Here is a 26710-nt window from a genome sequence, read left to right on the forward strand (position 1 = left end):
ATACTTTTTACGTTGCAAAATAGCAACTAATTTTCAAGCATTTTTTGCAGTTTTTCAGCGCTTTCGTTGACGATGGCATGCGCAAAACACAGAGAATGAAAAAATATATGCTCAAATAATAAACACCAAGTAGAAGGTACGATGTGTATTTTGGTTATTTTATTTCAGTTCCATTCCGGTAGTTTTCTAGAAAAATGAGCAATTTTTTTCAGTGAATATCTTGTTACGGAATTTTCTCAATTTTAATAGCCGATTGATGGAAAATAACCAACGATAACGTGATCATAACATAATGCGTATGTGTGAATTTAGGTAATTTGATCTGGCAATTTCACTTTGATATATGCATTTATTTGCGTTAACTCATAAATATGTATATTTTTTTCTATGGTAGCTGTCACTATCCGTCCGGACCTGTGTCATTCGTCAACTTTTATCATGGCCAAAGGTCATTGGATTACATCACTGTATACTCTGAATATAAATACTGTTCAAATATCTATGCCTGTCTTCATGGTTTTGTCATCGTTCAATCCCTTTTCAAACGAGAAAAAATGTTGATATCGAAAAATCAAAGCAAAAAAACTTCCATCCCTAAATTATTGGTTTTTTGTTCACTCAACCTTATCACAGTTTTTTTTTATCTTATCGGTGAATTTGTTGGTAGAATTAGAAAGAGCTCAACGGGAAATTGTTGAAAAACATAATTTTTGCTTATGACGGAGAAAAGAAATGGTAGATTTATTTAGTTGCCTGTCTTCGTTAAGTTGGCTCTTGGCTGGCAGGCTGAATTGGCTGTAACATTTAACACGTATCCACTTAAACTTGCGCGTCAAGTGAAACGCAATAAAAATAGATAGCTTCATGGTGCGCTCTCGCACACCCCAAAAGCTTTGGTGTGAGAAAGAGTGAAAGTGTGAATACACGAAATCGTATCTACTTTCACCGTTCACCACCCCCAGTGTCATATTTATTTTTATTATTATACATACGTACAATCGTGATATGAATGTATTTGAGTCTCGTTTGTTTTTAAATACGCGCACATACGAAATAAATTTGTGTATGCCTATTCCACACCCCAAAAAATGTAACGATGCGAATGTGAAAAATCAAGATAGGGAATAAAATTATTCTCCCGAAAGTCCGTTCCGTCGGTTCAAAGATGGTAACAAGCATGTAAAATTTTAATTAACCACACGAACGTGTGCTTGTAACCCACATATTCTCTGAAAAAAAAAAAATTCATACACACCACAAAAACCGTATCTAAAAAACAAGGACACATTTTCTTTTTTATTCTTCGCCATGTCGAAACAAACGAGAAACATGAAAATTTAGTTTATTGCGGCTGCTTTTTTCTCACCGTCGTCTTTATCATCTTCTTGGAATTATCGTAGGAGGTGAACCGCTCGCACAAAATCAGATATGTTAAAATAAATAGAGAAAAAAAATACGACGATAAAAAGCGTGAAAGACAAAAATACACATTATAACACCGGTAGAACTCGGTGCGTGTTGAATTTTGCAATAAATGTCGCTTGGTAACATTGCCTCAAATTAACCATGTAATCAAATGAATTTCACTGTTTTATGATTTTCTTTCGGAATTTTTTGCAAACAACTGAAAGATTTTTTTAAAATCATTTTCGCTTCAATTTTGTTTTAAACACTGCCTCCGGAATATCCGCATCACTCACAATATGACGTATTTACTTTCTCTCGTCGAACCAACACTTTGATATGATTTCCACCGATAAAAACGCGTTTTTTACGGACAGGGTCATTAATTTGCTATTCGAACGGAAGCAAAGTACATCGTTGGTCACATGGCAAATAAGCTGCTTACATTCGCGAACGATAAACCCCAATGTTGTAATAGAAATAAATTATGATGTTTCAATTGCAGTTACAACATGGCATGGCATGAGATGAAATAAAATTCAAAAGCAGATACCATTTTACTTTCTCATTAAAATTATTGTTTTTCGTGTGAATCAAATTCATTAATCAACACACCAAAAGACGGTTTCCACTTTTTTCGCAAAGTTTTTATTTCATTATATCACCTTTTTCCGCTTTGGCTCTTTTCAAGCCACGGAAAATTCAGTAAATGTACAATAGCCAGTGCATGAAGACAGTAGTAAGCGTACATTTTTCTAAAAAAGAAGTTTCTAAAAAGAAAATTTACGCGAAATGTTAAGCGAGTACTATTGTTTTGCTGATTAAAGGCCCTGTTCTTTGCCAAGTATTCACTTAATAACAATTAGAGCGATTTACACGGAAACAAAACAAGACGAATGCAAAACAGCACAACCAAAATTGAAACAATGTGCCAGGAATTAACTGTGCCTTGTAAGCACCGACCCGGAACATGCCGAGATAAAGAGAGAGTCAAAATAAAATACACTGAATATCAGGTTTCACATTTTTGGTATCAGGTTAAAAAAAACTGCGCTACAATAGATATGGTTTCTCTTTTATGTGTTTACATGCTTTTGTTCCAGCCAAAATAAATGCCAATGAATTATGGAGCTTATTCTTGCATATGTTGGGCACAAGCACGTCGTATCAATTCAATGAACTTCCATAATCATAACAATAAGATTAAATGAGTCGGAGGTCATAAAACAGTCGAAATTTTACAATAATTTTTCGCTGGCATTTTTTGCTCACCATTGTGAGTTTTCTATTTGACTGGTGTGATTTGTTGTCGGAATACGTGCGAGGCGCAAACGTAACACAAACTAGATAAGTATTTTGAGGTGATAGAGGTGTAAATGAGATTAGAGTGTCGTGATTTTTGTCATTACATTCGCTTTTTGCACAAGCATTGAATTAAATGAACATTTACATTTGAACAACGTATTTTCTTCTCAATCAAGGATAACGATATGAATTCATGTTGTTGGCGTTTCGTCTCTAACACAGAATTACTTGACGTGGAAATTTATGACTTTCTGTCGGTGCGATGTGTTTTGAATGAAATTATCTGGCGAAAACAAAAGCAAGGTCGTCTACTCTCTTTAATCATCTGTTAAACATTTTTCATCCGAAGAAAACTGCGCATTTTCAAAATTGTTCCGAAGTGGAAAGAAAATTAAATCCACATATTGATTGAGATTTAACAATTGATTGATGCCAAACCTATTTTAGTTTGATGAAGAAACCCATTGCTTCTGACCAAGGGGTCCAATCTCGATTTTTTTTCCACAGATCAAAATTTATAAAATCAAATCAAAGTTAAACAATTGATGAATCTTTTAATAGATGATCCGTAAAATGGCTAGAAAGTTGAAACCCATTTGAGCAACATTCTCCAAATGGAAAGAGAATGAAAAGATCGCATATTACAGAATATGAAGAATTCAAATGCACGCATGACATCGTCTCCCCCCATAAGCTTTCTGGTTGAAATGTAACAAATGAAGTGTTTACTTTGCGTCACAAGTAGTATATACCGTCGCCCATTGCCAAATGATTTCAACAATGCTTTCTTTGGAAAGTAAACAATCGTCTGTACAGTGAATTCAGTGCACTCAATCTAAACAAATATTTGGGCTGATCGGGGCCGGTCTGTGATTCAATTATCTGCTTTTCGCATCAAATAAAAACATCGACAATAAAATAAAGTTAATGATGTGTGTCCATTGTATTCGTCTTATCATCTGAAAAGTGGACGATGATTCGCAATATCTTTACAAATGCCATCACGAAATTCCATTGATTGAACGAATAGCATTTGGTATGCTGTTCATAGTATCAAATTGTAATCTATTTTCATTAAAATTTTCTTTGTCTCGGATTGTCGAATAATTACAGTAATTAATTGAATCAACAAAGTTGCATGCGTCGATTGTGGTTTTAGTCCGGCCCTATTTGTTTATCTTATCTGTTGTGTTTGAGTTGCTGTGAACATTTGTTTAGCATTCCATCTACTTTACTTTGCGAATTATGTGAAAATGTTTGGGTTGTCCGATATGAAGATTAACCCATTCCGTCGGTCAGAGGCACCATCAGACAACTGTGATTCTCGATAAATAAATGCCATTTATGCGAAAACATGTTACTTTTAAACAATATTGACATAGGATCACCGTCGCTCCTGAACCTGCATTTCAATCTCAGACGGTGCAAACTTCATCGACAAGTATTGCGAATGAAAAATGAACCATCTTTTAATACGCTTAAAAAATTTATTCATAATCAAAAATGTCTTCAAAAATTGCATGTATGTTTGGTTCGGGCACATTTGTGTCAAACTTTATTTGGTTGATTTTGTTTGGGTTTAAGTATGTTGCAGTGATTTTAATTTGCTTACTTAAAAGTCAATGAACCAATTCTTGAACAAGTACACTCACAACAAGTCCTATTGAATGTGTGTGTGTATGGTTGACCTTGTTCATGGTCGAACGATGGCACTCTCATCACCCAAGAGAGCAAGAGCATCGGGGAATGAAATGAATTGAACCAAATAAAATACCGACTAATCCAAAGTGAAACGATACACATGAAGAGCCTTTTCTCTTGATTTCATTACCAGAGACAAATTAACCGACTGCACATTTAATTGGAAATCGTGTTTTTTCACGTCCGCTTGTCCTTCTTTACTTTGCGTGCGCTTCTTTACATTGTCTAATCGACTTTCTGCTTGCTATTATGAGACTGTTTTCGTGGTACGCTTTTGTTCGCGTAAAAAACACGGCTATGGTTAGATGTCAATTAAATAACCGTCGAAAAGTTTGTATGTTTGTGTTTTTTTTGTTTATTTCAAGACCGAAAACTTGACAAACAAACAGGCAAAGTCGATTGAATAAACAAGCTAAAAGACTATGGCATGGGGTTGCAATGGTGTGACTGAAAAACTGAAAGCTAATAATATGAAAAGTAAGGTTGCATTAAATGGAACATCTTTGTTTTAAAGTCAGTCTTATTGCCACACGCAATGTATTAAGAGCCACTTTTTTTAACTGTAGTAAAAAAACCGTCCCTAAATGGCATCGGAGTCTTTAAAAGCACTGTCTTTTTTTGCACGCAGATACATTTTGTGTATTGTACCCACACACGTGACACGTGGTAGTTCTGAATTCCTTGAAAACTGTCGCAAATGTCAAACTTCTGTGATAAGATGTGTGCAGTATTAAAAAGAGTATACTGTGCCGGTACACATGGTTTACCAATGAAAGGAAACATCTCCCTGGTTGTGTTGCCCGTTTTTCGTACCTCTCCCACATCATTTGAAAAGTTTTGTGCGTGTGTTTTGATGTAATACCAAAGTTTACCGCTAAGACTTTTTGAATTCTGTTATATTACTCGCAGTAATGGCAAATGATACATCCCATACGTGTTCAAGATGCCGTAGTGCTCTGCATTCAATTTACATACATGTACAGTAATGAAACATCGTCTTATATTCCAGTGGGTCGTTTATCAAAATTACTGCGAAGAACAACACAACCGCCCGAAAAGTGACTCATAAATACGAAGAGCCCATTAACATGCGACATCTCAACATGTAATATAGACTCTTTGTTCAAGTTACAACATTTTCACTTCACACAAAAAAAACTTTGTCTGTCTGCCATTGTGGAAGTTTAATTAATCGAATCTCGATTATTTTTTTGTATATCCTTCGAAAAGGTTTTCCAACCAAGTTCTACATACACAATGCATACTTATAATTGGGTCAATTTTGCCACAATATCAAGTAATCATAAACTTTAAAAATTATAGTTTCAAAAACAAATACGTGGCAGCGAATGAACGATTTATGGCTACAAAGCACGCATTCAATACATTGTCTGTCGCCGCCGCCGCCGCCCACGATTGTGTCAGACGCAATGTCTACGAGAATTTTAATTTCGAATGTCATTGTGCTTGGCATTTTCCATCAGAAAACGTTTGGTTCGATAGTGTTTTTTGATTCTCTTCAAACATTTAAACACAATTGATTATGGAAAACTTAATGAAAAAGTATCGCAAAGTATTTAAATGATTTTCACATCCATTACAATCGATGTCGCTTTTAATTTTCCCGAAAAATTTCGGTGCTATCATTTCCGAATCTCTCACACCATTGTCCATTGTTCGATAAAAAGCTATTATAATGATAGGTTTCATGGTTCCTTTAACATGCGATGCGACACCACACTATAAATAGTTTCCGATAGAATATATCGTCTCGGTGCGGCGAGAAAACCCATCACCATGAACGCTTCATACTATCATTTTATACAATAAACGCCGTATACAACGAAGGATATTCAACTCGTTTTTACAATATAAAGAGAAAGCGAATTACAAACTGTAATTTAATGGAAAATTGTAAAATAGCATGAAAACAAAAAGGAAATGGAAGAAAAACGGAGTAAGCGATAATGAAAAAAAACGAAGAAGATAAAATAAAGTTCATGGCATTAAACGTATCTAACCGGAATGGAGATTATTTTTTTTTTAATACGAAGAACATGCCGACAAAGTTTCGATGCCACAAAAGAAATACGTGATTATTGCACCTAATTTAATCTACAATGAATTGCCATTGATTATACAGTCCAAGCCAATTTTATGCCGAAGGAAATAGTTTCAAAGGGGAACAACTTTCCGCATTTCTATTATAATTGAGCAGCTCGAGCGGCTACAAATTATAACTTGAATAAATTGTTTTACACAGATTTCAAAAAAAAAAAAAAAAAAATCTTTTTCAAACCAAGTGCACGCAATACACGGATTGAATTGTTTTTAAGTTTTTTTTATTATTGACGGTTGCCACCCACTAGTAAATAGCATCGGATATGGTCTTGTAACATGGCACAAAGGTGTATAACATCTGAAGTTGGCGATCCAAAGAAGGTGTAACTTCAAAACTCTTTGAAATCTGTGACAGTAATGGTAGCCTGAGAAACAGTGGCTCCTTATCAAGCTGTAAGTGACGCTCTTTCTTGTATTCAGGTGCGGCACTTGAAAATTTATATGGATTAGGTGCAGGCACTCACTAGTGCCTGAACTTCTGCGGTTCCAATAACCCTTGTGACCCTGATCAGAAGCTGTACAGGGGAGTATAAAACCGATCGATTTTGTTTTTAATAAACTTTTTACTTCGCAGTAATTTGATTCAATTTGAATGTTTTGGTGTAAATGCACAAAAGCTACTGCGTAACTACCACAAAAATAGTAAAGTCTCAACATACAATCCTTTAAAGCTTTAACAAGTAAAGCCTCAATTTCTTTTTCATCAACGTTTTCATTTCGTTATCGATTCTATGTGACTCAGAGCATATTTTCCAGAGGTATGTCAAATAATATCTAAATTATTTCCATGGGGTCTGGATATTATAACTAAACATTTACAAACATGTATTCCTTTTATTCATTTGGTATTTTCTAAGTGCTTCGATGTTTTGAATTAAGAGCTAACATTTTTACTTAATTTGTTATAATCATAGCATGAATTTTGAATTTTTCCCAAATAATCGTGATTCAATCGGCCTATGAACACAAGCCACATACTTAAATCCATTTTGGTGCATTGCTTATTCATGATACATTGCTACCATTTTCGATGTCTTGGCATCATTGAAGGGTCGTTTGACATTCTTTTTATTCCTTTGACTAGACATATGAAGAAATCAAAATTGACATTCATATGTGAGCTAAAAATGGAAATACTTCGAGCTCATTTATAATTAAATCAATAAAAAAATCCATAAGGAAAAAACATCAAAGTTTCATAATGAATGAATGTTAATGGAATTTACGTTTCTGATTTTGATATAGATTTGATCTACTGTTTTATTATTAAATATAATCAATCGCAACTCTTTTTTTTTTCATTCAATAATTCATGCTTACTTTCTAATTCGAATTTACCCGAAATGAGATTGGCACTGTTCTAATATTTAAAGTAGAATGGAATAGAATGATTTGAAATCTAGCATTATATGCGTTGACATTGACGACAAAACAAAAAACTTGTATCTTCATTATAGGATAAATCCCAGCGAGGCATGTCGCTGTACTATATTGGCAGTGGTGTCAACTCATTCTTTGCATTTTTAAATTGGTATTTTATGTGCGATAAATTTATACCCGGTGATATAAATAGCATGTTTGTGCATTCACTTGGGAGTAATGCCGGTACACATGTAGAGCATTTGCTCAGTCCGATTTGGTTTGAACTTTTTTTTTGAAATTTAATGGCTCTTTGGCGGTAAACAGCAGTGCCATAACCGTGCACAAAACAATTCATCAAGTAAATCGATTATTTGGATCATCAAAAAATTTGGGGTTTTGTTGGCATATTAATTAGTCTGCAAACGGATTTGCGTTATGAAACATTCAAGGCTCTAGTCATTTTGATGAAATATTGCCTACAGGATTTTCGGACCAATTAAAAAACGTAATAAATCCATTGAAAAGGACAAAATAACAGGTTTTTAGTTAAATGAAATGCTCTTAAATTGCTCCCCATCAGTTCCAAAAAATCATGGACGCACAGATTTGTCTATTTGACACTTTTCGGAGACAAAAGACTCTGCGAACTTTTTATACTTATATTTCATGATGAATATGATAAAAATGTGGTGTACATTTAACTCATGACATTTCATTCTCAAACATCGTGAATAATTTATACTCAATTTTTTCCCCAATTATGAGTTTCGTGCGAAGCATTGGAAAAAAGTATCAAGGATATAAATTAGTCATTCGATCATTCTCACAAGAGTTAAAATCTCATTTATTCTCGATCTAATGGAATTGCTGAATGTTTGGTTGTCTCTGGTCAAATGTGATTCTATCTCTCAAATTTAATTAAGTCAGAGGCAGGAAAGAGCAATTAAATTAGATAATCTCCAATTTAATCTAAACAAAATTAAATCAAATTGCATGCAAAAGTTAAACAATGGTACTTTGTTATCATTTGATGTGGATGCGGATAAGAGTTGATGATGAAAAATATTTAATGACAACGCCAGAAAGGTTAAGAGTTAAGCTTAGCTGCTGGCTCAAAAATTATATATATGTGTATAAACTGTTAAATTGAAATAACAAAAACAAGCTTCGCCCTTTTAAAATTTAAATCGTCTCACAATGACGACACAACCATGACCTCTATTCATTTTGAATAAATTCAGCTCCGAACCAGTATGAAATAAAAAAAGAAAGCAATCAGTTTGGGGGCCAGAGAATTGGCTGTTGTTTACAGAGGTTTGCGATTTAATTTTGTTGCTTCCTTTTGAGCTTAGTGTAAACATGCTCAATGTAGACGTGTATATAAAGACTTTGTCGATTCGAATGAGAATGTTACTCTTGAATTGAGTCACTTACAATGGAGATAATTGAGAGCTTTTACGTAAACACATTCATTCATGGTTTATTTGAAGAAGAACGTTTGTTTCTATTTTCAATTTGTATGCAAAACAAAAGCGAGCATTTGCTTATTATTTAAATTGGACTTTTGTCACGGTAAACTTTTTTTTCTCTTAAAATCAACAACGAAGTGGATTAATTCCATTATTATTTGCGAACAATGTAAAAAAGAATCAAAATGAAAATTCATTTATGGGATTTTTTTTTTTCAATTTTCAATCGTTTGTACAAAAAAACATTCGAAATATTTTGGCAATCCAGGTTCCACTTCAACCAACCAAATGTTTTTTTTCTCGATAATTTCACTTTTGCTCATATGCGATTTTATATCGATTTATACTTATTTCATGCTCGTGAAGTTATATCGAAAAGTTTTCGAATTTTATAAAAAAAAATCGACAACGCCCCAGTTGCATGAGTATTACATTTTGAGCCAATTAATTACACAATAATGATGTCAGAGAGAGAGAGAGAGAGAGAGAGAGAGAGAGAGTTTTGTGTATTTGCTCAACAAATTTGTAATAAAAAAAGAACAATCAATTGACTAAATTCAATTTACTGGAAAACCTTTCAATTGAGCAAATTTATTCGGCGAATATTTCGGTTTTTATATTTCATTCTTTTCGTTTTGATTCTGATCTTATGTGTGCTGTGGTTTTGTGCAAAAGACATAGCTGTGTCATCACCGTTCGAATCCACATTTTATATTGAAAAACATCAAATAAGAAAAACATTTTAGTAAAAAAAAAGTGGGACGAAAGAATGAAATTTCCATGACTGAGAGCCATGACTTGTGAAATTCATAGGGCGTTACATTGCAATTTCAGTTGCTGTACAGCATAAACACACTGGACAACATGCCTCGTAGTCCAACGAAAGAAAAAACACGACGAAAAGGAAGAAGCATTCATGAAAAGAAATAAAATTTTCCGGGCAAAGTCTTGAATACATCGTTGTTCCATAAGAATCACATAAGCGAATGTCGATGCGCACGTTCATCATCCAAATGAAATGTGTGCTACCATGTTGTGTTGGTTTTTTGTTTGTATTCATTTTAACAATAATAATAACAACAACAGAAAAATAATGTACCAAACAAAGTAAATATTAGTTTTACGAATGAATTGAAGACGCAGAAGAATTGTGTTTTTATGTTCCCTCTTCAAATTGGCGGTTTTCCCTTCATTCAACTAACAAAACCTGTCGTTTCGTATCGTATCAGTGTGCTGCTATGTACTTGGATATTGTAATAAGCCTAGACGTGTTTGTTTTATTAAGTACGTGGAAAAAGTTCGTTAACAATGCTACTATCTGTCTCTATCTCTCTTTCTTTCCCTTTTTTCCTCTCTTTCACTCTACCGTTCCCCCTCTCGCTCCCTGGAAATTCGTGCAACGAGATCGTTTGTTTAAAAAGTCAAAGTTTTCTAACTAAAACAAAGTGAAACGGAATGCACACGATGTATTGCGCTAATGCTATTGGTAACGAGTCGACACCAAAGAGCATATAAGCAAACGAAAGGTTAATTTTATTTTGTGATACTGCTAATTATTTGGTTAAGGTGTGCCTCCTGAATTCGTATTGGTTTCCAAAGAGAACCATTCAAACCTAGTAATTAACGTTCATCGAAACGTTTTCGCCATAATTCAATCCCCGTCCAAACGTCCCAGTTCGGCTGAAACAGTTTTTAGAATAAAACGGCAATAATCATCAAGCCGACTTGAGATGGTATTCAGAAAGCAAAGAATCACATTAAAACAACTGGAAAGAAAAAAAAATAGCGCAAGCACGTTACAGCGACCGAATGTGGCACGAAAATTATGTTATAAGTCTTTGTCTTGAGCAAATAATAACAATAATAGAGTAGGCAAGTAGAAAGTTAGTGTATCTAGCGTGTATCCATCGTTTTTCGAATGCTCATAAAACAGGATAAATTGTTTAGAATAATCCGATAATCTTTATATGCGTTGCTTTCGGTCTTTTATTGTGATGTATACTATATAAACACTATCTCTTGCTCTCGTCTTCGTCTCATTTCTGGAATGGTACATGGCATAGGTCGAGCTGTGGCGTAATATGTTCGTATTATATGACGGGAATTTCGTTACAATGAAATTTTTTTTCCGCTTCTATCCATATGCTGTATAAGCCACCAAATTATATCAAACGTAAATTCGCAAAGCCCAACCGAGACAGAAATTGTGCGGCCATTTCAACAAGATTTTACTTTATTTCGTTCATTTTATGATTCAATCTGGTTAGAGAATGTAACTTTTCCATTTATTAGCGTTGCATCATTCAACACTCAAAAAAGAGACAATGAAAATTGTCATCTTAAAATAGATAGATAACAATTTCACCATATGAAGATGTATTCACATGTTACCATTGTTCGTCATGACAATAGTATTAAAAAAGATTAGAATTGCCTAAAATACAATGCCTAAGCTACTCTGTGTGCCGCTTTTCATTCACTTTATCTAAATTTGTAAATAAACGATTTCGTAATGCGTACACTGTATCTAAAATAAGCTCACTTTTTGCTGAAACATTTTAATGCGTTGTGCCTTTCATTGCCGAAGAAAAAAAACGAAAAAGCAATACCCCAAAACGATGATTCGAATGTTTTACGTTGGTATTTATTTTGTACATTTTATTTTTGGTGCAATGAAAGTAAAAACACTTGAACAGTAATTGAATTTCTCCGACTGACACACATGCCTACAGCAAATTGCTTTCGATCAACACTTTTTTTTGAAAAATATTGCAATCACAAAGCGTACGAGATATAAATTGGTTCTACGGCACTTTTGATCCCCCTTTTTTTTGGCTCTTTCTCTATCATGCTCCATTCCGAATTCGCTTTGAATCAATTTCCGTATATTAAATAGAAATCACACCCATGCAAGTCGTAATGGTTTCTTTTTTTCGTATGAATGAATGAAATTGATTCGAATGTGTCTGAATGGGAAACGGAGAATCTTTGTGGTGATTTTCCGTTCATGTTTACATGACATTTTTTGAAATTCAATTAAAATGGAAAACAATGTAAATTAGACGCAAAGAAAAACGACAACCAAATTACAATAGATAGATTGTAAAAACATATGCTTTGTTTGAAATTCGGCCATTCGCAGGAAAACAAAATTATCATTGACAATATGACGACAATGAAGATATCGAACCGCCGAAAACGAAGACAGTCATTGACTATTCATCGCAGGGAAAATGCAAAATTACAAAAGGGCATACTCTGCTTCCTCTTACCCAACATTAATTGAAAAAAGTCCGAAAACATCACGTTGGCCGTCGTTTATCTATTCTGATGTCATCTCACAAATATGTATAAAAAATTGAACATTTTTGTCAAATATTTGATTAAATGTAATGTTTTTTTTTTTGTATATCCTCATAAGGTTACATGGGATTTTCTGTATTCAATATCATTTTATTGAGAAAAATATAATTTTCAATAAAAATCATTCACCTTTCTTTGGACATTTTAAAATTGATTTCGAATAGACTTTGAAATTGAAATTGAAAAAGAAAAACAAATAATCATTTGGTTTGTTCATATTATTGCTGAGCAACAGCATTTTACATGAGCATCATTGTAAGTGGATTCATTTTACAAATGAACACTAGGATAGAATATAAGACACGCCCAAAAATGGCATATTATATTCGATTCCAAATTAACTAGGCAATACGATTGACAACAGTGATCAAATTTGACAATGTGGAGTTGCTATCTTGCGAAAGGTTATCACAAAATTTAACCAATAATCACAAAAGCTTAAGCTTAAGGCTCATGTCTTACTCCAATTAGATTATTTAACTACGTGGGGACCACTTGGCTTGTCCTCACATTCTCTCTCATAAGCTGTTGATTGACGAACATAGTCTTCTTCGAAAATATAGCAATCGAAAATCTACGGAAAATGATTATTTCAGCGGGTTTTTCATACATAATGAAAATAAAATGACTGTTATTACGCACTAAAGTAAAAAACGATAACAATGTGAGCGAAGAAAAAACGACATCCCATTTTCCTGTCCACCGACAAATAATGTGTAAATCAGTTGCATAAGTAACAAACAACATAGAAAGTAGCACAAAATTGTTTATTGCAAACTTCGTGATTGCACCTGAGGCAACCGGTTGTCTGTGCGCGCACCGCGCATGCACACAAACGCAAATATAGGTTTATGAAAGTTGGGCGCCCGCCATCTAATGTTCCCGTGAAATTGGTTCGTCGCTTTCTTGAAACGATGCATTTGTCAGACAAAAAATAAATGTGCCGCCACAATATCGGTTTCATTGCGGTGGCCAATGTGCTTGTTACAATGAAGCTCAAGACTGACTGGCCGAGTTTATCTATTAATAACGTTTTATAGGCATCGCCATCAGTCACAAAATTATATTAATGACTGAAACTGTCTTATAGTTTATTCATGCACACAATTATGTTGTATTTTGGTTCGTACATTTCTTCTTCTTCTTTTTTTGTGGCCGCATTAATGTTCATGTTGCGCACTGTATTTATGTGTATTTGTGGAATATTATCCCTTGAAATGGTTGTAAGAATGCGTGTAAACATTTTATCATCGAATATAATTCCGGTTACGTTTACTCTGGCACTCATCACCGTCATCATTGCCAATTTTCACACACAATATACCGAACACGGACGGCATACACAGAAAAATGATGGTATTAAGCATACTCATTGTTTTCATTTGCACTTCCGTACCTTTTTCAGTTTATTTGAAAATGTTACAACAATGCAAAAGAAAAATAATAAACTCGTTCTTCTCGTAAATGTTCGAACATAAGAGCCAATGGAATGTGGGAAAAAAGGGAGGAGAAAAAAACAACCAAATGGCCAATGAATTTGGAATAGACCGATTTCGTGCCATCAATATGTTTGTCAAGCTTAAAAGGAACGAACCGAATGGAAAATTAGTACGCATATTTTTTTTTGTCTTTTGCCTCCATTCTCTCTTTATCCATTTTTCGGGTTAACCTACCACAAAATATGTTGTCCATGATTTCAACAACACCAACGTGAGCATGAACTGAAATCGAATAACATTGTTTATATACCATCATACCCAATCGATATGTGATCGAATGGAACGAAACGAATCGTAATCGAAATGGGTGCCCTGTTCAATGCGCTATAGATTGTGGAATGGCATGCATATTGATTTTCCTGTTGCTATTTTGATTATCAGTTATCCCTCCAATCTTCAATTTCATTTGTGCCGTTTTTTTTGCAAGCACACCCATGTCTCCCGCGCTGTGGTTTTTTGGTAAGTGTCAAGTTTAGTTTTTTTTTCGACATACGTCAATATGGGTGAAAAAAGTGCGAGGAGATTTGTTTACATTAGTGGTGAGCCGATGAGAAGATATTGTGGTATATAATGAAAACCAACCCGCAATTCGACTTTTCACAATTTCAAATTTGCTATAGCCGTCACAATTTACCTTTAACAAAAACAAGTGGACGCAATGCTGTGGCGTTTTATCCAAATTTGGTTTATTTTCTCCACTCTAATTTCGGTCACAGCTCGACCGTGCATATACGAAATTCATTTTAACGCCTTTTCACAAAGCTTCCACTTGGTTTCGTGCGGTGCTTTGTTGGGTGCGAAAATCATACACAAACACAAGTAATACACCATTAAATTGCACAAAAGATAGCCGAATAGATTAAGTGCGAGCATTTATTTATGTTTTTATTCATGTTGTTCATTTTATTGCGTTCATTTCACCAGTAAATCTGTTACACACATTTTGAAAGTGTGTTTGTATTTTTGTTCCGTCTTTGCGTCGCTGCCGCTTTATAAATAAATCGTCTGAATGGAAGAAAAACCTACATTCATATTTCCTGTTTGAGTTTCCGGCCACAAATACAACTTATTACCACACAATTCTATGAATGAAATTTTCCGTGCACAACATCTTATTTCTGTCTCTCTTCCTCTATCCTTCTCTCTTGTCAATCACCCACGCATTTTACACAACATATGATATATTTATAAACATATCTCGAGCTTATCTAAGGCACCGTCACAGGAAATCAATATATTTTGAGTTTTACGTGTCGCATTTTATGGCGTGCAATTCACTTTTATTATTTATTATATGATGTTACTTTGTAAATTGCTTGCGGGAGTTCGCTTCGCAAGCGAATTTTCATGAACTGTCTTAAAGTTTTTTTTTATTGCTTTTCAACGTTTATTTATTCAATTGCTGTGTGAAATGAAAAGTTTGATTGAAAAAAAAAATGTATCTTCTCTCATAAAAGAAGCAAATGAGCTTTATTCTCTGGCTTCCACTGAATAAATTAAAAATCGCCAACTTCATCGCTTGATCGTGAATGCACCCCATGCAATTTTGTGCGATGTCAATTATTATTCAACGTTTATGTCCAAGAAGTTAAAGAAAATTAATTACTTTCATATTTTCTCACGTACACATCGGCCAGATACAGAATTGAATGGCGACATAAGAATTAACGGTGTCTTATCATGCTGAGGTTCGTTTGACACTTTTATGTTGCAGACACATTCACCTCAGTCTTGGGAGATCTACTTTCTAGACCAGACAGATTTCTCATTGTCGAATCGAATTGAAAGACAGGCCTGTCATTTATTCGGCTACGAGCATCAAGCTGCCAGACAAGAGCTTATCCAGTGCATTATATAGCGTCAGATTTGTACCTTTGCCGTCTGCATATTGAAACAATACGTTTTGCTTACGTTTTTTTATCGTCTGATACCGTGCTTGTTGTTGTAATCGCAAATATTGATGTAACTCGGCTACTGGATTTATCACTCAATCTAATGTCAACTGCAATTAAATGGCTCGCTTTCATATTTTATACATACATCTTTGTATGTCTCTCTTGAAAAGCTTTGCAAGTAAACACAATGTCATGAAAGAGAAAGATTTTTTTTCGTCACCATTTTTTTTTTGTGTTTTTTGAAACCATGCACACCGAATCGAAGCACACATGTAAATTATAAATGAAGCTTTTAACATAAGTTGCATTAGTCGGTTTTATTCTCGATGAGAATAATGGCGTTTTTTTCTGTTTGATTTGCGTAATGCACACTCAAATCTGCCCCGAAGCATGTCTGTTCTGCATAACACGTTTTATATCATATTTTGGTTTTCAAATCCCAATTAACTCGCGCGCCAATCTTGATAAAACAACATTAATAATATTGAAGAGCGTCAATAGAAAATGATTAATGTACTTGAAATAGAAGCATAAAATCGCTATTATTTCGAGACTATAATGCCAATGCGAACTAATTTAGTATAATCACAGACCGGACTAGATCAATGTATGAATTGGTATGACTTTATTTACATGCACAAACATTGAATTTGTTTAATAAAGCCCAAAAATGACATCAATCATCGGTTTTGATCAACGAATGAAGGGGTGGCGATGGTGGTTTAATTTGCGGCTGTCCCTACTTTAAATGCACAGCGCTGAATGAAAAATGTCATTTGCATATACACATATGATTTGCTAAATATATACTGCGGCTGGCTTTTCTATAAATTGATTAATGATTCTAAATGAATTTTGACGGATGTGCTCGATATTTTTTTAACGATGATAATTCAGATATGCACTGTTCAATGTTCACTGCTACCCAACATAGCCGCCTACAGATATCGCCAACGGACTGCCTACGAATCCAGAGGGAGATCGAGAGAAGAAGAGAGTGCAAAATGTATTTATTAATGCAAACTGTTGAACTTAATTACATCAATATTATCGTATAATTACGGAGTTGGTTTTTTTTGTTCTAATATGATGGAGTTTTTCTTGTTCACGCACTTGCGTCAATATCAATGACGTGCCTCAACTAAATACTCTTTCTATTTTCATTCCACTAAATGACTAAATTAATACTTTTACGCTTAATTTCGTTGTGGTACTTTGTATTTATTAAGGTTTTGTTTTTGTTCGACAATCAGCGGTCTATAACACATATGTTAATGTAACATTATATATAGACACCGTTGACGCCACCACCGTATATTGTACAAAACGCAATCCATAATGGAAAAACCAATTAACCGAATTTAGTTTTATCTTGGTTCGAAATCACATTGTGGTTTGTTCTTTGTTTTGCGGTGCATGAGTATATTTGAGTAATTTGTAGTGAAGATTTTGTGGGTATAATCTTATGGTAAAAGACTAAAATCAATTTCATCGTCTCTGCGGCATTGAAAGTGAAAAAGAGGAAAAGTTTTTTGATAAGTGTCTGCCCAAAGACCGTTTTTCTTCATTTTTGAATATACGTAATAAAAGCCGGATTGCGGCACCATAAACACCAGTTTAAACCGCAAATATATAATGCACAGCTGCTTCCACAGAACTTTCTTCCTTTATGCTCTCTCTCTCTCTCTCTCCCTCTCCCCGTCAATGTATACATTCTTGAATTTCGTATAAAATGAGTGAAAAATATGCACAAAAAATTATGAGGAGAAAAGAATAAAAAAGATTTTTTTCACGCTTTATGGACTGGTTTCTGGTTCATAGTGATGCGAAAAATGGATATCTTCTTGAGCGGATAGCGAATTTGCACAGCTCAACACTTAAATGGCAATCGGGTTGTGATGTGGTAAAGGCAATAGAAGCACAGCAAAAAAGGGTGTAACTTCTTTTTCTCCGTCACCGTTGTCTTGAATGTCATTTTTATTGCACAATGCGAGAATGTATGCCTGGAAAATGGTTAAAAATGTCGAAAGAATCACAGTGCAAAATAAAAACCAAAGTGATACGGTTGCAATATACTACACGGTAATTTTCAAATAAACTAAAAAAACTGTATGTTAGAATATTTATCTATGCATGGAATGGAAACAATTTCGAAAAGCATGTAGCTTATTTGATGAATTCACGCAATTCCAGTGAACGCACATTACCTTTGTAATCGACATCTAAAAAAACGTGTCTATCGCCCTTGTGTATGGTTTGTTTACAGTTTGATTGGCATTCATTTCGTATCAACTCTTCTGAAGTGCTTTTGAGACTCACATTCACACACACACCCTTTTTTATATATATGTTCACCTTCACATTGTAAATTTATATATCCGCGTACAATACAACAACCAAAACGGTCGTGCGAATATATTCTCGTCATCGTCGTAAACAATTTAAGCCTCAGTGATGTATATTCATTTTTTCTCTCCTTTGAGACGCTCTATATCGCCAAACACAAGGGTATACGCATAAAAACACAAAGACGAAAGAGGGAATAAATAGCATGGCTGCATTCTCTTCTTTCTTACTGCTAGTTCTTCGTTTGTCAATCATATGACCGACGCATGGAGTAAATAGAAGCGAAGAGCTTTTATCCATTTTGTTTCGTTGCCTTTTTTAAACGACAATTTATTTTTATGTTTACAAATGAATTTTGTGTTCGCTTCCCTTTGGCTGTTGCAAAAAATGTCGTGTGCGTGTTTGTTTTTGCCATTTTTTTCTTTGTTTTTCTCACCGAAGGGATGCTTTTTCTACTCATCATCGTATGTATGAGTATATATTTGATTCGCTTTCAACGAAATTTTCTTCATTTTATTTGTTGTACGTTCTACTCAAGGCTGCATCTTTTTCATCGAATAATTCACGTTGAAAAATGGTAATGATGCCAGTGGTTTGTTTTGACTATGGAATCTAAACAACGAGTTTTACCGATATATTGAAAATGCAGAGAATGTGAACGAGATTCGTCCATGGGAACGAGAATATCGCATTTACGTGTTGAGCCGTTGAATTTATTCGTTATGTTTTTCTTAAAAGATGATGATGACAACGACAAAGCATTCCATGTAAAAAAAAAATTGTCGTTAAAATTTTCTTTTATTCCTTCTATACATTTTTCCTGTTCGGTTTTTGTTGATTTGGTTAGCTTTTGTGTACGGAAAAGCTTCGTGAATGTAAGCTAGACTCATAAATATTGTAAATAATGTAAATTTTCCAACGTGCACCAAAATTGCCATTGTCTTCATTTTTTCACTCCCTTTTTAAGTTTACTCCTTGAGAGAGCGAGAAAAGAAACATAAGATATTTTTATTGAGCTCATGGCTAGATATGGTTGAAACGGTAGATAAGGCACGCGCTGTGTTGTTTTTTTTTTACACTCCCATTATTACAAGGCAATTGCGTTCTTTTGTGCGAAAGATGATCGAATCAAGTACATAAATCGAATAAATGATTCATTTTTGCATTAAACACACAATATATGGCTCATACACACAGAGGGAGGGGGGGTGAGAGGGAGATAATTTCAAGGAAAAGCGTAAATTAAGTTATTATTGAAAATCTATAAATCATCTTTCTTCCACAGTTAACGTTCACTAACGTCAACATGTAAATCAGCCTGGATGTTTGCCAAATAATAAAGCTGTTGAGCTTGGATTCAAATAAGATTTTATAATGTTGTATATTTAAATTAGAATCCATATTTCAATAGGCTCAACGATGTATAATAAGCCCGATGATTGCATACGGTTTCTTTTTTGTTCCGTTGCTATTTTTATTTTTTCGCCTAATTTTACCCGTTTTACGTAAAACGATGTTGCGTGCATACGATCCGTTTTATGCGAAAGCAGAAAACGAGTATTTTGTTTTGTTGTTCAAACCGAAACAAATTTTCACATAAAACATGCTACGCGGTTGAATTCAATTTTTATGCATTTTTTTTTCTTGTCGGTTGATTATCTCTTTTATTGGATCTTTTACTATCAATACGACAGCGGCTCTTTTCTTTTGATTCCATTTGTATGCATTCGTTTGATGGAAAAATCCAATCAGTGAGTGATATTTATGTATTTGCGCCTTCAAATGTGCGTGTCCGCCAGGTTGGTATTGAAGCAATTTTGATTAAAAAAAACACACACACAAACACAAAAGTAAGAACGAAAGCGAGAAAAAAAGACACGAAAAATTTCCAATCTCGTTTAGGTGTGGTGAGCTTCGGGTTTGTTTTCGGGGTGTTCTTGTATTCATTTTCATTTTTATTGTTTGACGACACACTCGCACCGTCGCTATCACTCTGATACAATACCTTTTTGGTCTTTTATTGTTGTCGTCGTTCGATTATTTGTCAAAAAAAAAAAAATAGAAAACCGAATACAAAAAGTACTGTTCCATTTTGAAGAGAGTTTTATCGTGTCTATGTGTAAAGTGGCTTTAATGCTCAAAATTTGTTTAACCGAATTATCTTTGATCTTTCAGAGCTGATGGGTGTGAAATGCCATACTTTTGTGTTGTTTAACAAGCCCATTGTTACCATCACCAATGGTTACAACATCAATTTGTCCTTTTTTCTTCATTGAATGAATTTTCTTCCACTGAATATGGCACTACTGCTGAAAATACGGCACAAATAAATCGCCTCTTGAAATGAGAGGCGAAAAATAAAACTGAAGTGAAAGTAGATAAAAAATTGAGCTATTGACATTTGATTATACTAATTTATTTTATTGGGTTACCGTAAATTAGAAAATAACATTATCTACTGAATTTTCGCTTTAAAACGATATATACTGTTGCGACATTGATTCGATCTTTAGGCATGACACAAAATTGGATTGAACACACTTATTGCAATAATAATTAACAAAATGGAAATGACATATTTATTGGTTTGCAGACCGAAACAATTGCGGTATTTAAACGATTTCTCTCTCGGAACGAAATGACCGACTATCCTCAAGCAGCTAAAATATTTATCGATTTGTTAGTAACCAAATCCACACTTGATACGTCGTACTCGAGCGCATTTTCGAAATTATTGATTAAACACACATACGAATACCGTATATTTAACCAATCAAAAAAAAAACCAGATTCAGCCATCAATTCAACATTTCATTCCCTCTTCACGATATTGCTGGGTGTATTATATCGGGGAGCAACAAGTTCTCGTTTTTCTCATTCTCTGATTCTTCGTTTGCTTGATAAACGATTCATGAGTCAAATGTTATAAACACGTAATTTATTCGGAAATGTGGATAAAGTACAACAAAAAAAAAACACCAACCAGAACAACATAAATCGTCGCCGAGAATAGAGTACACCAAACATCAACGAAAGCGCTGCCATTCAAAAATAAACCGTCTGTCCTCCTTCGTTTTAATAAAATGTCAAATAACTTTGAAAGAAAAAAAAAAAGCATGAAGAAAATATTCAACTTACGAATGGAATGGAAAACAGTTGCTAACACGAAAATGTATTGTATCCAATTTGTATCCATCTTTTGGTTTTGTTTTGAATGGTGATCGGTTGTGTGATGTGTTGTGTGAGCTTATTCTCACCGTCTTCGTCTATTTTTGAATTGGCTTGATTTTCGAAAGTTATGTCTTAAATTAGAATAATTTTTAACGATTTTTCCGCACACCACAGCTCATTCCTTCCCATGGACATTTTAACGATGTCGATGTAATACCGTTGACTTTTCTGTGCGTCTATAAATATCGCTCATATTTGCACACTTTGCAAAAAATTCACATCGAATTTCACAGTTCATTTAAAATTTATAAAACAACACGGTATTTTTGGAATGCAATCAATACTGAAATGAACACTCACACTCATTCATTCGCATACACAATTTGCGATTCGATGCAGATCACACATCGATAATGCCAGTAATCATAAGTTTTTCCCAGCCCCAAATGATTTCAGATGACTGAATTCATGCACAAATTATTTGCCATTTATAATGTGCAATCAAGTTGCAAACGATTTTATGATATTTAGCGTGAAAAAGAGGATTTATATTTTGTATTATTTCCATACGGAAATTATGTGTGGCTGAAATGCCTGTTGCTATTAAATCCTATTATATGAGCTGTTTTTTTTTGTGATTTACACATGAAATTCACACGGAAAATTTACAATCACACACACACTGGTTTTACCACCACAAATACACATTTTATGCGTTTTACTTTTTTTGCTGCGAAAAAAATTTCAATAACTCAAATCGAATTTTTATTAAAAACCAAAATAAATACGCAGGTATTTTCAATTTGGAATTATTTTTACCGATAAAAGGTAAAAAGCGTTTATTTATTCATTTTTTCTTCGTCGAAAGTGCGTTTATCGGGTTACTAATAAACCATGACCGTTAAACTTAACATTACTTTTCGTTTGCCCTTTAGTGAATTTCAGTCACATTTGCATTTTAACACCAACTGCACCGACGAAATTGAAAAATAATTGTTAATTACACTGCAATTGTGAATTGAACACAACCGTTTTTTTTTCGGTGTACTATTTCGTTTATTCCATTTTCTTAACAAAACTTTACTTTCATTCTTAGTTTATAATGTGACGGAAATTATGGAATTGAATTTCACTTTGTACAGCGAACGAAATGAATTCGTTCCGGAATTCAAATGGCTTAAAAAACTGACGATTGTTCTAGCAATTCTTGAATTGTGGTGTGGCTACTGGAATGATTTTGTTCGCGCGGAACCGAGCGAGAATAACACATAAATGTGTGTTACTTGGTACTCCGTTTAGCCCAGACTGACTATGCCACTTGATATTCAAACAAACAAGAGCCTCAAACACACAACACATTTTCGATTACTCAATTTTTATCAGCCAACACTCGCACAAATACAAAAGCTTACACAGCACACCAATTCATCCGCCCCTGCAGTCATATTTTATTCTGCCAAAGCATAAGGACATGCAACAGTATAAGCACACACACACTCTCACACACACACAAACACCGTTGGAGTACATGCCACCAAGCACTGTTGAATTTTCAGGGGCAAAAAGGCTCTGCTCGATAAACGCAAAACGTATGGGTGTACAACGTGAGCAAAGCTAATGCTATTTACGTTAAGTTTACAGTTTTTGTTGTCAACGATTTGAATCATATGATTGGAGAAATGTGAGTAAAAAACTTTCCTCAACATTTTGAGTGAATTGTTCACTTTGAGATTCTGCGCATTAAAGTATTTTTTGAATCGTTGGTTTACTCGAAATGCTCGGAACTGTGTGCAAACTTGTTTTTTAGTGAAATAATTTCCTAACATGTGTGAAAATCACTTATCACCTGTTTATGTTATTTTCTTCATTGAAAATTAATGAGCGTCGTTTGGTATAACATTGCATCGATTGTGTAGATTCAAAACATGATTTCGATCTCGTGTTCTGCATTTTAAATGTCATCACAATGTTTCATTAGTTTTGGCTAAAATTATTTGACATATATATTTGAATCCATGCGTCAAAGTTGACATTTGGCTACTAATCAACATTTCAATATGAGTCAAATCAATTTATTTTTCGTTCTTTGCTGGGAAAAAAACATTAATTTTTATTTAAAGAAAAATTAGGTCGATGAAAATCATCGTACAAACAAAAAATTAAAATGAGTGGCAGACTTTTTAATTTTCTATTCTATTTAGATTTGCGTTGATTGAGATTCATCCAGTTTTGTTAGCCGTCGCTTATGTTCAATTTGTATTTTATGCTGATGCCTGGTGTGCATCTGTGGTTACCATTGACACTGCATCAGAGACTTTTTCTTCCTTCTCGACGATAGACAAAAATGGCAATCGCTTTTGAAGCTCGATTCTACATTTGGAGTTTAATGAAATCGCCTTTGAAATGGAACACGAAAATATTTTGCATATGACTCACCTGTATCGTGGATGACTGATGGCGTAGACATATGGATCGAGACATGCAACAAATTTGCACGCACATGCTGGTATCATGGTCACACCAGGAGTCAAGAGAGCCTAATTTTCAGATGAGATTTTTTTTTAATATCTGACTTTTTGGAGAATTTCGGGTGAGTAATTGCTACTTAAGTGAAAAAAAGTGTCCATGTCCGGAAAAAGTGCCCATACGTACGAAAAATGGTTCGAAAAAACTTTATTCGAACAAAAAATTTGTTAGATCAAACTTTTGTCAGAACCATTTTTTCGGATGGAAAATCTTTGTTTTCAGTTTTTGTTATAGTCTTTTTTCTGGCATTGTATTGTTGGTTCTACAAAAAAGAAATACAAACCCGATTTCCAAAGCTACCGATAAGTGCCATAGTTCCGTATGGTGTCCATGCTAGAAATGATTTGAATATTACATATCAAAATGCAAAAAAATCCTAAAATTTATTACATGCAACAAACAAAAAGCAAATTGTAATTGCTGCTTTGGCGATGCGAACTTCGGCTGTTGTATTTCCGCCGCCTTTTTGATTTGATCGAAGCGAATCGACGTTCATTTTCTTGGCTTGAGCTCTTAATGTTTTTTCATGTTGAAAAACGTGATTAACAATTTGACTATAATAATAAATGATCAACGTCATTGGGATGCAGTAGCTGAATGTGAAGAGAACGGCGACGAAAAGTCGATTATCAAATGAATCCGTCAAGTAATCAAATGTGCACGATGTCAAGTAACCCTCTGTGAATAATAATAATATATTTCGTTAATATTTGTGTCACTACACAAATTCGCTCCAAAATATAAAACAACTTGCCCGGAACGAAGCGGCCCCATACTTGGAAATACGGAAATAAGGCCCATGGCACTGTATAGCACCATATAAGAATCACAATGAAAATGGCTTTAGTCATCGTTAATTTTCCCTCCAGAGGATTAGCGATAACATGATATCTGCAATATTAGATAGATTGAATTTGATTTGATTTTGGACATCAGCATCAATTCATTCTGCGTCGTCAATAAAACTTTATGAAATTAAGTAACCTGTCGTATGCGATGAATGCATTCGTTATCGCCGCACCGATGCCTGAAAAAGCACCTTTGGATAGATAAAGACATTTGAATTTTATAATCAATTCGAACATGTGATTTGTATGAAAGAGCCAATTTAAACTATCAAAACTGTGTCAGTCTCTCTTGAACAGGTAAAGACACCTGCTGCACTTTTAATCTGGCCATTTTCGACAAAAGCACGGGTACAATAAACGAATTTCCTCCAAACAAATGAACACTTTTACATTTTTTTTTACATTGAAAATGAAGATATTTTTACGTACCCATTATGGAAAACACTTGGCAACCTGCATGTCCAAGGGTATATCCGTGTGTGAATGAATTGTAAATGAAAATTGGTGTCTTTAACATCATCACCTGAAATCAGACGAAAAGTGATTAAAAGTGTATCCAAAACCCACACTTGTCGATACACTTTTATTGATATCAACGTATACTCACAAAATCACAAAGTGCCAAATTCACAACAAATATATTTGATGGCGTTCGTAACGATTTTGCACTAAAATTGAGTGAAAAATATGCCTAATTGGTCGAATGATTGATTTATATCGTAAGACAGAGGTATACATACGATGTGAAAATCCATAACACCAAACCGTTCCCGAGGAGTGCAACAATCGTGAAGGCTATATAAAGAGTGCCCAATAAATAATGAATTGAAACGTTTGGTTCATCATAACTTAGCCAATGATCTGGGATTGTTGCTAGTTCATCAGGCGGTATATTCCAACCTAGTTTTCGTACCGTTGGCTCGCCAATCCTTTGGGAATTAAAATGATTCGATCCACATTTTTTTCATTAAAAAATTACTGACGATTTCACCACCTTACCTGGCTTCCGGTCGTAAAGCTGTTAAATTGTACACTGGATCCCAGATATTATCCATGTTTTCAAATGATTTAAATTAATAAAACCAACCACTTTCTGACTAATTTAAAAATATTTCGATTTGCCACCATTAAAATCAACAAAAAAAAATATTTCCAATTCGCAACCGATAAGAGAAAAGAAACTGATAAAATTTATGTATACTTTGAAGTGGTGTCGACTCTCATATGGCCATCGAACTATCTGAAATCACTTTGAACAGCGGCCGAATCGCTCCTTTTATATGTTGATGTCAATCGAAATTAAAAATTTAATTGGATTTACTCGTGCCAAAATAGAACATGCTTCGCTTGCATTATAGATATAGATTTACTACGAGAATTTCAGTGGTTTTCTGTTTGTATGGTCACATCAAACCATACGCATACATCGAAACTTGAATACCGCATAAATGTATTACATCGTTAAATAAATGTACCACCAAAATAGACATACGTACGCCATACTGACATATATGGTGATTTAATTGAAATGCAGAAATCAATACAATGATAATTCAATTAATTACAACATTTTGATTCGTCGACGGCTCTCCTCGTGATACAATAATACAATTACGTTTAATTCCTACGTTCTTCATTGTAGAAAATGGAAACATTAACAAGGTGCCGGAAAACAAATCTGTTGAACTTATGTACTTATC

The 26710-nt window shown here is 34.2% G+C and overlaps 2 protein-coding genes across 2 annotated transcripts in view; both read right to left on the reverse strand.

Annotated features, from left to right (window-relative positions):
* Positions 1-22328, reverse strand: part of LOC116341720 — a 45753-nt gene extending 23425 nt beyond the window's left edge. The window contains exon 1 of the mRNA XM_031768961.1: positions 21604-22328. Coding sequence (XP_031624821.1) covers positions 21604-21661 — 58 coding nt within the window. The 5' untranslated portion in view covers positions 21662-22328. The remainder of the gene's footprint in view (positions 1-21603) is intronic.
* A 1402-nt stretch (positions 22329-23730) lies between these two features.
* On the reverse strand, positions 23731-26267 carry LOC116341722 (opsin, ultraviolet-sensitive-like). The gene is made up of 10 exons (XM_031768963.1): positions 26010-26267; positions 25751-25939; positions 25618-25678; positions 25440-25533; positions 25147-25201; positions 24917-25053; positions 24553-24840; positions 24446-24495; positions 24073-24173; positions 23731-24006 (listed from the first exon to the last, which is right to left on the reverse strand). The coding sequence occupies exons 1-10, from the start codon at positions 26063-26065 to the stop codon at positions 23898-23900; spliced, it is 1140 nt and encodes a 379-aa protein (XP_031624823.1). The 5' UTR covers positions 26066-26267; the 3' UTR covers positions 23731-23897.
* Between the last annotated feature and the right edge of the window lie 443 nt (positions 26268-26710).

This window comes from Contarinia nasturtii, unplaced genomic scaffold (genome assembly GCF_009176525.2).
Source record: "Contarinia nasturtii isolate CC-2019 unplaced genomic scaffold, AAFC_CNas_1.1 Cnas_scaffold_745, whole genome shotgun sequence".
NCBI classification, from domain to species: Eukaryota; Metazoa; Arthropoda; class Insecta; order Diptera; family Cecidomyiidae; genus Contarinia; species Contarinia nasturtii.